General features: G+C 42.5%; 1 protein-coding gene across 2 annotated transcripts in view; it reads right to left on the bottom strand.

Moving 5' to 3' along the window:
• The window catches only part of kcnip1a (Kv channel interacting protein 1 a), a 48937-nt gene that overhangs the window by 32297 nt on the left and 3213 nt on the right, over nt 1-13427 (bottom strand). The window contains exon 1 of one of the 2 annotated variants that reach the window (XM_074648819.1): nt 967-1744. The exons of the other annotated variant lie outside the window; for it this stretch is intronic. Within the exon in view, the coding sequence (XP_074504920.1) occupies nt 967-1027 (61 nt within the window). The 5' untranslated portion in view covers nt 1028-1744. Of the gene's footprint in view, nt 1-966; nt 1745-13427 lie in introns of those variants that run through there. 2 annotated transcript variants of the gene reach the window in all.

Below are 13427 nucleotides of genomic sequence, written 5' to 3'. Positions count from 1 at the left end.
CTGACTGTATTGTTTGACAGGTATAACGCAGAAAATACAGACAGCTGTGAGAGATTCACAGCCCATAATTTACATCACTTACATCGCCTCCACAGTTTTTGTCACAGCATATTTAACACACAGCCTGTTTTACATGATACCATTGGGGATATCTGCATGTGGCAGTGGCGGTGAAACATGATCTGACTCCTGTTTTCGGTCTCTTCAGTCTGTGGGATGCAGCTCTGTGTCTGCTGGTGATAACCATCAGGTTTGAGGTCAACAGACGCGGGACAGACCACGGCCAAAGGCTGACGGATTACACCACACTGATTTACTGTGCACACACACACACACACACACACACACACCGCTGCCACAGCCACCACACAACATACACAAAATGTATGCCCCCCCCCCCTTGCACACTCCTACATTTCAAGAGGGAGTTTTGTGCATAAATATTTTTATGGACAAAGCTGCACACACTTATTTATATCTATGACCACACACATGCATTAGCATGCGTTAAGTGTCAGTGCCTCCTGACAGTGACAGGGCAGACAGGAAGCAGGTTGAGTTGGAGAGGGGTTGGACAGGGGTGAATACCATCACCTTTTATAGACATACCCAATGGCACGGCTGCACACATACAAGGACACACACACACACACACACACACACACACACACACACACACACGTATATCCCTAAATCCACAGGACAGATGGCCTGACGATTGCATCATAATTGCCAACTTTACATCGCTGCTCAGTACACAGTACGTCCAGCTCATTCCCATAATGCACTTCTTGTGCAATATTCATGACTCTGAGAGCAAACATGACTCCGTCACTAAGGCACAAACACGCGACATGACAGGTGCTCCTCTCATATGACAGCCCCATGCATGTGAACACACACACACACATACACACACACACATCCAGAAATTTGATCATTTAAAAAAAAAAAAAAAATTCTTACCTTTGAGGTAATTCACCTGCTTGCCTTGTTGCATGGAAAAGGTTCCCACCACAAGACCCATGTTGACTTCTGGCTACAGACAGGTTGTGTGTGCTTGTGTGTGTGTGTGTGTGTGTGTGTGTGTGTGTGTGTGTGTGTGTGTGTGTGTGTGTGTGCGTGTGTGTGTGTGTGTGTGTGTGTGTGCGTGCGTGCGTGCTCAAGTGCGTAAGTGCGTGTGCGTGCGTGTGTGTGCGTGCCTGCTTACAATCAAGGTGTGCTAGTGAGTGTGCGTATAGTAGGTGTATGTGTGTTGTAATCAAGTTAGTCCATCAGCCAGCTGTATGTGTAGAAGTAAGTACAGATATCACTTCTCATGCTGCCTTACACCCACGCTGCTCTGCTGCTTCTGCTCCAGGGTGTGTGCGAGTGTCTGTGAGTGACTGAGTGAGTGGGTGAGAAAGAGAGAGAGAGAGAGAGAGAGAGAGAGAGTACGTGTGTCTGTGTGTGTGAGAGAGAGAGAGTGTGTGAATGAAATAGCGGGCGCACTCTGAAGCTACCTTTGTCTACGCTGTCACCGAAGCTGCCTATTTACATCCTCTCTATCTCTCTCTCTTTACCATGCAGACCCTCCCTCCTCTTCGTTTCTCTCTCTTCCTCTGTGTCTCTCTCTCTCTCTCTCTCTCTCTCTCTGTGTGTCCCCCGCCACCAAACTGTCATTCCATCAATTCCTCTGAGTCTCTTTATGTATCTGCCTCTCTCTCTGTCTCTGCTTCTCCCCGCTCCCTCTTCCCCTACTATTCGTCTCAGTCGCTCTCTTTGTCTGTCTGGTGGGGAAAGAGGGATTGCACACTGTTGCACAGGAAAAGACAGAGACAGAGAGGAGAGGGAAAGGGGGGATGAGGGGGGGTAGGACAAGACTCAAGGGAGAGAGGGAAGGAATGAGAAAATTACGAGGAGGAAGAGCAGAAAAGGGAAGGAGAAGAGGAGGAAGAGACAGAGACAAATTAGGAGGATTCACAAATGGGCGGGGGAGGGTGGGAGGGAAGGTGGGGGTGGGGGGTGAAAAAGAGAGATAGAGAGGGATGAAGAGTGCAAGAGGTGAGGGGAGATAAGGGAGGGCTAGACTGATCCATCCCGCTTTGCTATTCAGCAGGCAAACGGTCTGACTGTGGGGAGTGTATTTGCTGCTTTATCTCTACATGCACCAGTCTGACAGGTGGTGTGTGTCTGCATGTGTGTCTGCATATGTGTGTGTGTGTGTGTGTGTGTGTGTGTGTGTGTGTGTGAGTAATTATTCCGCTAGCGGGTGGTTCACGTACAAAGCCCTGTACATCTGACACCGCTACATTTGCAGAAACACCGCCTCGCATATGTCACGCTACGCTGCACCAGACATGTTTTGTCTCTCGATGTCTGCTGATGAATCCATCACGCAGATACACAACGAGGCCACGCACACCCTCTCCAATGACAATACGAGCAGGGGAATGACGCCGGTCCACCACAAAGACAGTCCACCTCACACATGTACTCCCCTGTCAGTCACGCTTAACACCTCGCTGCCTTCCATGTAACACCCTGCACCGACGGCATCGACTGCAGCCCCCTATTGAGATTCCTCACGTGGCTTTAGTTAGGAAAACAATTTACGGCCAAGCCATCGCCGTGGCTGAGCTGAGGCCATCAAGGCCAATGATAAAGCCATTAGGCCGTGGCATTCATTAAAAGCTAGTGGCTGCACGCTGAGGATCAATGCAGAGTAACAACAAGAGAGAGTGAAGGAGAGGAAGAAATCTAAGACGAGAAGATAGACAAAGAAAGTGAGAAAAAGGAGCACATCAGGGTAATGGTAAGAGACATTTTTGGGGTATGCAAGAGCCCCGACACACCTCCTCTTTCTCCTTCTCTAGCTCTGCAGATAGAGGCAGCCTCTAATCAAAATCAAACAATAACAAACACATTTCAGCACAGACGCACACATACAAACACCCACGAGTAAGAGTGGCAATATATCAACAGAGAGAAACAGGTTTTCTTAAATACACACAACAGCGGCGACACGCAGACACGCTGATTAAATGCTGAAAGCTCGGCTGAGCACACAAGATAAGGGAGCGTGATTTGCTGTAGTGATGATGTTTAACTTCAGTGGAGGGGTTACGTACACGACTAGTGGAGAGAAAGCCTCAAACACGTTGGAAATCCTCTGGATAAACCAAAAAAAAACACAGTGGAAAAGCTAAAAGAGCAGGCTGTTGTCTTCCGTCTCTGCAAAGTTGTCTAAAAGCAAAAACTTTCGACCTACTGTTTGATGAAGGACATTAATTTTTGAACTTGGGGAATGGAGCTGACCAAAATACAGAACTCTGAGTGGTTATAAGTGGGAGCTCTGCTTACACCATAAAGATTCACTGTTGTAGACACTATATCGGTGAAATGGCAAGGACCCCGGGTAACGCCTCGTTTCCACACAGTTTTGTTTTCTGTCCGTAAATGCGTATAGTATACCAACACGTTCTCATCCCAACCGCTTTGTAACACCCTTTTGCGTTGCTTTATTTTCTGCATCAGAACCACTATAGTCACCCTTGGCGTTACTTTAGGTTTAGGCAACAAAACCACTATAGTTAGGTTTAGGAAAGAACAACATAGTTGGGCTTAAACTGGACGTTATGGGACACGAGCGAACAGCTGATTGTAACGTGACGCACGGAACACAAACAGCGGTCTCCTGGATGAAAGTCTTGTGTTAGTTGGACCCTTCCATCTCCCCTCACGTCCGCCTTTAGTGTGTCTTTTCGCTCTTTAATCTACGTCACCACACTCCCGGTGGCACTTTCTCGGAGCATTTACTGTTGCCGCGGATAGGTTTACATTATAGTTAATGGAACGCCCGGTACGATTCATACTGGCGCTAAAGGGTGCCGTGTGCGGCAGAACCGAACGCCGTTGGGCCGTGACAAAGCCTCTGTGTTTAACGCCCTGGGAATGAGAACAGGCTGAGTAAATGGATTACAGGCCCCTAGTGTTCAACGCAAGGAAATGCATCTCTTTACGGATGGATTGAAACCATCACAGATATGGGAGAGAATTTAATTTTGTCTGTTTTTCGCCCTCCAGTGGAGACGAGTCACATTCGTACATACATGTTCGACAGCATGTTAGTTAACATTGGTAGCATTCTAGCTGTAACATATAGAGTTCATGCATTGTGGTTCATACGTCTTTAAACAAAATATTTCACAAAACTGCTAAATATGCCATCGAACTTTTCACATGGAAAAAAATATTATTAATATTAATATATATTACATTCATCAATCAATTATTAATTTGATAATATGCACACAGTGCATACGGTCTGTCAGTAATCTGACAAAAAAAGTTCACATTTTTCAACGTACTCGAGGCAAATTACGAACTAAACAAAAAACAGAAGGAGTAGTTTCGCAAACACATCAAAGATTACAGGTTTCCATAGGAATGAATGAAATTCTGGTCGACTCGTATACGTGCACAGAGCTATGTGGAAACGAGAAGTAACCCTGGGAATGAAAGAGCATTGGAAACAGACGACATCAGCGGTCTGTGAACATCAGAACAAAAGAGGTCACAACATCAATTGGAAAGGGGTCAAAATCATCGACCAGGAGTCAGTGGACGGGGCGAGAAAGATCAAGGAGGATATTCACATTAAAAGTCAGAGACCGTCAGACAGAGACAACGTCTACAATCCATCCAACCACCCTGATCTCCATCAGAACTTCCTCCTCTGCTCCCTATGGACATGAGTCATAACTCCTACAGTGAGGCCACAACAGTGCCGTTTTTTTTTCTTTGAAGTTTGATTTCCAAAGGGATTTCCTTGAAAGGGCTGTTCTGTTGTTTAATCCCAGGTAAATATTTAATCATCATTCATTTATTATAGGATTTTTTTTTTCTCTTCATATATGCGGAATTTTGTCTGTAGACAAATTTCCCATTTTCACATATTCAGCTGTCCTGCTGCGAACTGACTAAACTCAAGATTATGTTAGCTTAGCAACTGGAAATGTACTGATCACTCTCTGTTTACCTATAATTAATAAATTACACGTAACCTGGTAGCTTTTTTTAAGAAATTTCAAATAAGTTATTTGCTTATTATCATCTATTTGGAAATAAAGCTTATCAATTAAATTTGTATTCTTTTCCTGGAAATGTATTGAATAAATTACCAGCTACTGGGAAATAGCGGAATATAATTATTAAATAATGTTTATAATTAAGTAATTTTTGATACATTTTGAGGTGAATATTGGGGTAATTTAGCAGTTATTCCAAAGAAATTTAAAATAGGTTATTTGCTAATTATCATCTAATTACCATGAAATTTGCGGACCTGTAAAATGAAGTGTTCCCAGCAATGCGAGTAAAAGAACCTTAGGTTAGTTTATCACATATATCCAGACATCTTCACCAATAATTACTGTAATCATTTTCAAGGATATCCTGCTGTTAAACACACACACACAGACAAAGTAATTGAGGCATTAACGTCTACAGTAAGTGGTTTAAACAAGGAAACCAAAATAGCTTTGCAGACCTGCACTCGCAGTGCAATAACACTGAACAGCAACAGGTTCATCACATTAGGCTGAGCGCCAAACTCTTCCAAGACATTAAGCCTGACATCGTCTGTGCTGCTGCACAGTCCTGTCCGAGGAGCTGTGGATCATTCTGAGTGCCAGCCCACCTCGCTCTCATCATTTATTAACCATTACACAATGGACCTTTTACTAGATTGAGAAGGCTGCCTGGATGAATGGATGGAGAGTTGGAAAAAAAAAGGATGGGGTTAGACAGTAGCGTAGTAAGAAGGGAGGAAAGGTAGAAAGCATTTGACCGCAGAGAAAGAAGGTGTTGACAAGAAGAGGAAATGTGGAGAGCAGGAAGTGAATAATAAATTGCCTGGTCAGTTGCTGCCCGGTCTTATCAGACGAAGGCTGGATGGAAACTGTCATGATGACCACACAGAATAGTGGAGATTGGGGCAATGCAAGGAGAGGATTGGGAGGGAAGGAAAAAGGGAGTGAGAGAAGGAAATGAGACAGGAGGGTAATAACCGTAGGAAGGCAGGAGAAGAGAGAGAGAGACGATGAGAGTGGAGGATTTGGAAGGTAAGATAGATGGCAGGAGGTTAGGGAGTGAAATGGGAGAAGCGAATTAGAGCAGAGAATTGGGAGGACAAAGTTGATGGAGGGGAGATAGGTGAGGAGGGAGAGAGTAGATGGAATGAGGGAGCGAGGGAGTAGAAAATGACAGAAACAAGCTGGCAGGACAGAACAGAGGGAGAGATGGAGGACTGAACAAGGAGGGGGAAATGCACCTGGCCACTAACTGGCTCAAACGGGCTCGGTCTCGTCTGAGTAATCAGAACAAACAGATTGATTTACTGGAGTGAGGAGTGGAGGAGACAAGCTCAACCATCCTGACAGACAGAATGAGGTGTAATGCCGCTAAGATCAGCCGCCACATAGACTACAAACTTAGTGTCCGAGATGTGCAACGAGGCCTGACCGTGGACAATGTGCAGAGAGTGAGTTAACACACAGCCATTTTGTCTCTAGAATGACATGGTGCTACAAATGCTGATACATATCGTCATCACTTGAAGGATCATTTCACCCAAATTACAAAAAATAAATTACTTCTATTAGTGTCAAGTCATGCGGCTAGTCTTGGTTTTGTTTATCCACGTTTTCAGAGTCCTGCTGTAAAACCAGTACAATGGAGGTGAATGGAATGGCTTTGTTGTGGTGCTAAAACATTGAAAATGAAAAAAATCAACAGGGCTATTAGGACTATTTCTTCGGTATAGAGCTGAAATGATTAGTTGGTTAATTGGTTAGCCAATCCAAGAAAATTAATCTTCAACAATTTTGATTCACAAACCAATTTAGAGACCTAAACGAGCTAAAAGGTGTGACTGTTGGACCACCAAGAAGCGAGATGGGTTTTCCAGCCATCAAGCTTACTGTTACTCAGGTTTTCCGGTAACACAAAGCTGGCTCACTTTCAATCAGTGTAACCATGGCAACTCAAGCTGCACGGCTAACCTCCGAGGCGCTAAATTACAAATCCCACTATGGCCAAGGCTATTAAAAATGAAGGCTGGGACACCCTATGGGAGCTATGGGACCGATGGGAGCTATGGGAGCTATGGGGTATGACGCACAATTTAGTGGTGCAGTGATGACATATTTTTGTAGGCCAACCCAGAAGTTAGCATCGCCCTGGTTACCTCGACAAAAAAATAATGGGATTTTCTATTGGATTTTGGATTATTGCAGAAAATAAGATCTGTGGAAAGATAATCTATAATGTGGGATAGTTTACCACACCTAATACTTACTACTATATTTTGCAATATTTTGTTGCGACTTCTTCTAATTACTTTCTAAAAGCCACTTTAGACGTCTTGTACATGCAGACATTTCCAACATGTTATCTTTCAAGTTATTTGGCTTGCTTTACTCACGGTGGTGGTCGACTTGTTTGGTTTGTCCGGCTGGCTTGATGTTGAATGGCTCATGCGGTTAATCGAAAATAAAACCTGGTTGTTCCAAAACACATTCAACAAAGAAAATAGGCTTTTACAACAATCAAAACCAAATCAAATCAAATCAAAGAGGCAAAACTCAAATAAAATGATAAGCAAACTTTGATTGTCTTTACATTAAACAGCAAACATTAACGGTTGAGAACTGTCTCTTGTCGGCATCTTCAACCACAAATTGCCCACACCTGACTTTATGAATTGGCTGGAGCACCGTGGGATTTGTAGTCCTATAGTTTTCTATAGTCCACAGAGGTCACCGCTGGGTGGCCATATTATTTTGACCATTTACCCAAACAAAAAACAAAAGTGGCTCTAACATAATATGACAGTGTTTTTTACAGCTTGTCTTTGCTGCCCCAGAGCAAAAAAAAAAAAATTCAATTTTTCTTTATTTTCAGATATTTGTGACCAAACATTTAATCAAGTAATAGAGAAAATAACAGGCAGGTTAATTAATAATGAAAATGTTCAGCAGACAAATGATGTCTGTAAATGATCTTGAGTAAAAGGCAGATGTGTTGCTGATTATTTTTTTTGCTGTACTAGGCGTACTTTAGTGCTAATTATAATGCTAACACGCTAAATTAAGATGGTGATTATGCTAAAAATGATACCTGCAAACCATCAGCATGTTATCATTGTCATTATGAGCATGTGAGCATGCTGATGTCAGCAAAGCACTGCTGTGCCTAGGTGCAGCCTCACAGAGCTGCAGGCATGGCAGTAAACTCTTAAGCCCCTCGTTGAATACAATTTTTCAATAAGCACCGTCAACGAAATGCCGTTCACCTTCACCATGGCAGAAATCTCAGAGACAGATGTATCAACACCTGGATAAATTAAACCAAAACGGTGTGTGGCTGCATACAAAAGAGAGAGAAAATCTGCTTTTTCACACAATGATTTGGGTGAGCTGACCTAAACTGATTCAAAACAAGGTGCCCAGTCCTGACAGACTGCTCACCGGTAGCAATGTCAGCCTTAGATTTGAAAGAACAGAGACCCGCATGGGTGAGTCTGCACTGTTTTGAGCTTTCTCGACAACAGTCTATTTCTCTCCTCAAGGCCCTGTCCACGGCTGCTGTTTTACTGTCCCACATTAAATCTCTCAGGAAGATTCACTGCTGCACGCCGCCCACGTACTTTATGTCACCTGTCAAGATGTGAAAAACTCCACTTTGCGGCCTCCGTATAACCCACTCCCTCTGGTCGATACACAGATGACACATTTCGCGGAGCTCTTTAAAAACCCGGTCAGCTTGAGATGAACTTGCACAGAAAGATAAACCAGTAAGAAGGCCAAGCTGTGAACCATTCATTTTTCAGCTTAGCTTGAAATATTTACTGGGTTTTCCTTTGTGCCATAAATGTTTAACAGACAGCATCACCTTGCCTGTGGGTGCTACTGTACTCCAGCCCTGTCACTACTATTCCTGGACGCACACATGTGACACACCAGTGGTGTAAGTTTTCAAAAGTGCAAATGAAAATGCAATTTACATTTTTGTGAACCGCAGCTAAGTCTTATTGGTTTCTGTGTCCTGAATACAAACACCTCCATTGACTCTCCCCCCCCCCCTCAGCAGATGAGAGTGATGGAGGTGTTAATTGTATGCAGTTAAGGGATTGATTACAGCGCCGGGGGGCGAGAATGGTGTCTCCTCCCCTGAGAGCCTCTTCCATATGAATTATTATGCATTACATTTTGTATTAAACATCCACTGTGTCCCCTATGGCGCATTCAAAATGATGTGACAGCATTTTGGAGCTAAGCAGCAGCACACACAGGTGCAGAGAGGGAAAAGCACACACACTACTATGCACATCAAAGCTTGTGTGCACAAAGATATACACATGTGCTTACTCACATATGTGCAAAAAGTACCATCATGCACACACACCCACACTCTTCTCCCCTGCTCTTTGTTCTCTTTTACTCATCCACCCTACTTTCAACCGTTCTCTTCTCTGAATACAAAAGTGCAGCCAAGTCCCCCCGACTCAAAGAGAGGAGGACCTGAAGTGAATATCTAATGAGACAAAAAAAGAGCAGCTGCTGAATGTTTCATCAAGCACTTATGACGAACACTTCGGATCTGAGTCCTCGTGGCCACCTCAGTGTCCGTCATCATTCATCAGCCATCAACCATCAGAGGAAGAGCTGCTTCATCAGCGAGCACTTTGAGACGCTGAATATTTAATGCTTCATTTGGTTAAGACTCAACTTCACTTTTGTTCTGATCTGCCCTGACAATGATTACAGTAATGGAGAAAAATAAGGAGGAGGAATCTGACGCCCTCTGCTGGGCAGTCTGAGAAACTCACAAATAGGAAGGAAAGAGATTTGGTCCAAAATGTATATCAGCTTTGACATTTAAATAAGATGTTTTAAATGATAATTAGTGAAGTTAAAGAACCAGTGTGTAACATGTAGGGGGATCTATTGGCAGAAATGGAATACAATATTAATAAGTATGTTTTCTTTAGTTTATAATCACCTGATAATAAGAATCGTTGTGTTTTTGTTACCTTAGAATGAGCCGTTTATATCTACATAGGGAGCAGGTCCTCTCTCATTTATGTTTTGGCAGCAACCACAGTGGCTCTCCAACATGCTTGGCACACGGGAGAGGCTTCAGTTGGTTGTTGGTCACCTCACCGCTAGATACCACCAGATCCTACACACTGGACCATTGATACCCAGATATTGAGCCACATTAAAACGTGGGACAGTGGAGTTGTTGTCAATGAACAAAAGTTTTTTTTCCTTCCCTTTTGTAAATGAGCTCTTCCAGTCGAGCAGGTAAACAGACACAAGGAGGAGAATGATTATTAAGATTGCATATTCCTCTTATTCCCAACACAAGGGTGCCTTGAAGACTGAGAGGAGTCAGCACATTTTAAGTTCTTTGTTTTGTTCCTCTTAAGAGAGTTTGTTTCTGATTACCAAAGAACCTCCGGGGACAAATGTGGAAAACGTTTAAAGGAAGTGTGTAGAATTTAGTGACATCTGCTGGTGAGGTTGCAGATTGAAACCCCTCCTGTGTGCCAAGCGTGTAGGAGAACTACAGTGGCCGATGCAAAAACGTGAATGGCCCTCTCTAGAGCCAGTTGTTGTAAGTGTTGCGTAAGTCATTTGGAGAATAGCAGAGCCAGTGCATAGAGTGAGTAGTGAGTGGTGAAGCAAGAGAGAGAGCGGCGGCGAATGTGTGTGAGTGAACAAGTGAGCTGGTGGAGCAGAAGACAGAGTTAGTTTAGCTCAGAGAATATCAAGTGAATGTTCAGTGGAAGTTGCAGTTTGTGCGGAAATAAATGCTGCAGCTCCTCAAGACAAGATCATCAAAACAGAGGTTTCCTGTCGCTTGTTTCCCGGCGGCTCAGTGGGGTGACGAGGGTTAACGCCGGAGCGAGTAACGTTATCGACTCTGGCCCAAGCAGGAAAAGTTAACAGTGTACTATTTGTCCCTTCTGGGCTACTGTAGAAACATGGCGGACTCTGTGAAGATGACCCGCTCTGTATGTAGATATAAACGGGTCATTCTAAAGCAACAAAAACACAACGATTCTTATTTTCAGGTGATTATACACTAAAGAAAACATACTTATTAATATTATATTCCATTTCTGCCAATAGATCCCCCAAAATGTTCCACACTGTTCCTTTAAGTAGATTTCAATTTTTTTTTTACAACATTTTTGCTTCATGAAATAGTGTGAGGTGGTAAAACAGACAATGGGGATGCATTACAGGCCATGAGCTGTATTTAAATTAATATCAGGTAGCTGGAGGCTTCCTTGGGTTTCTCTGGCTGAAGAAAAGAAGAAATTCATTTGTATTTTCGGTGGTTTGCCAAAGACGGTTTTGTTTGCTAATAGCTGCCCTCAGGTGCCAGCCCATTTGCCCTCCAGACCACCACACTGCACACTGCTCTGCATCCAAGCAGGTTGGATTTGTATGCCGGCAGGCTCCCGAGGGCAGGCTGCATGGATAGGATAAGTGACATCATGCAGGTTGTTTACAGCCTGGCATGGCTTGACAGGATGTTTACAGGGTTTTCAGAGATGACAGGAAGCTGAGGAGACATTTAGGGCCAAGGCAGAGCAGAAAGTGACAGACAGTCAGAGATGAACGAAGAGGAAAACCAAAGTGATGAGAGGGATTTGGTCTAATCAGCCTGCAGCTAGAGGAAGTGAGCAGAGCTTAAAGGAGGTCTGGAAACTCTGCCTGAGATTTCTGTGAAGCAAACAAATCACATTCAGCTATGTGTGTGTGTTTTAAGATTATTTACTGATATTTTTAGCTTTAATACATAGTTTGTACTAGAGACTGACAGGAAACACACAAGATAAATGGCTCTAGCTACTATGAAACAGGGAGCTAAATTATAATGTAATGTCTAAGAAGAACAACCCGATTAATTTTCAACATGATTGTTGAAATAGAAATTTGGGATAAAAGAAAAACAGAAATGTTAAATTACTGCCAACAAATCAGTAGAACCTTTCACGATACACAACCTATCTAAAGTACATTTTACACTATCGCTACCATATTAATGCTAATAAGTCTTATATGTCTTATACATTTTTATATTGTCCATTAAATTATTTTTCAAAATTTGTGTGCTACACATTTTAGGTTCCTTACTATTTAAAAGTGTTCCATAATTCACCCCTTTAACTGAAATACAATGTTTTTTTTTGTTTTTTTCATTAGTCCTGACCCCTTTCTTCTCCAGCATGTGCAGATTCCTCTGAAATCATATTGACTTCACTCAGGTTTGTATTAATTAGTAATTTGTTTTTAACCATATACATGATTTGTGCTGTTTTAAAATACGTCTCTGAGTTTCAGAGACTTTAATTAACAGTGGGTACTTTGGCAAACATCATATTTGTGCTATGAATTTCAAAGGGGAAACCCGATTAGTGAGACCAGAATCAAGCACAGATCTTTGATGTTTTGTGAGCTAACCCATCAGGTTATTATATATGTTTTTCTGTCTGTTATCCTGTATTTTCTCAGTGCTACCAGCAGAGGTCAATGCTGCTCTGATAGTCATTCTACACAATAAATCCTGTGAGTATACCTATATTTGCATCGTCTTTCAATACACTGAATAAACAAAACATCAGTATTTTCTCAGTATTTTTCATGCAGCTCCTGTTGCTACTGAGAAAACAGAATTTATTACTGTGACTCTTGAATTGTCATAAAATGCTGTTGACTGTTAAAGGTCAACTGAACAAGAGTCTGTAAGTTATAGTGACGTGTAGAAAAGGCAGCCAGGCCCGTTGGCTACAGAAAGTCTGGCCCTATTTGCTCTTTGATGTCAGCATCTAACTGAAGATAAACATTTGGAGGCTGTGCTAGTGAGTGGACGGATGGATGGATCACTAACTTCAAATTTGCAGCCATTCACATATTTTAGTTATAACTACATACAGACATACATCAATTCTGAAGGGAAGGTTCATATTTGATATTTGGAGTGAACCTGTTGTACTTTGACCTTTATAGAAGTTGATTCTTCATGCTGTGACCTTTGTATTTTAGCTTCCAGCTTCTAAAGAGAGACACATCTGTTCTTTATCAGTAGTAAATACAGGAAACACTTTTTGGAGAAGAGTAAGAGTTACACATGTGTGAAATTCGCATCTTCTCATCACATGGAGTAGGGCTGAGCGATATGGCCAAAATCTTCTATCCCGATATGGGTCATTTCATATCTCGATAACAATATATATCACAATATATCATGTTTTCCAGTAATTTAATAAATGAATAGTCTATATGGTAAAGCCTATTTTCTCATTTTAAGAACGTGAGTGCCAAATGAACATAACAGTTTTAAGTGAAATTATAGAGAAAAAATAAATA

Source organism: Sebastes fasciatus, chromosome 10 (genome assembly GCF_043250625.1).
Source record: "Sebastes fasciatus isolate fSebFas1 chromosome 10, fSebFas1.pri, whole genome shotgun sequence".
NCBI classification, from domain to species: domain Eukaryota; kingdom Metazoa; phylum Chordata; class Actinopteri; order Perciformes; family Sebastidae; genus Sebastes; species Sebastes fasciatus.
The sequence above is the reverse complement of the archived record's forward strand: the minus strand, read 5'-3'. Positions and strand labels throughout refer to the sequence as shown.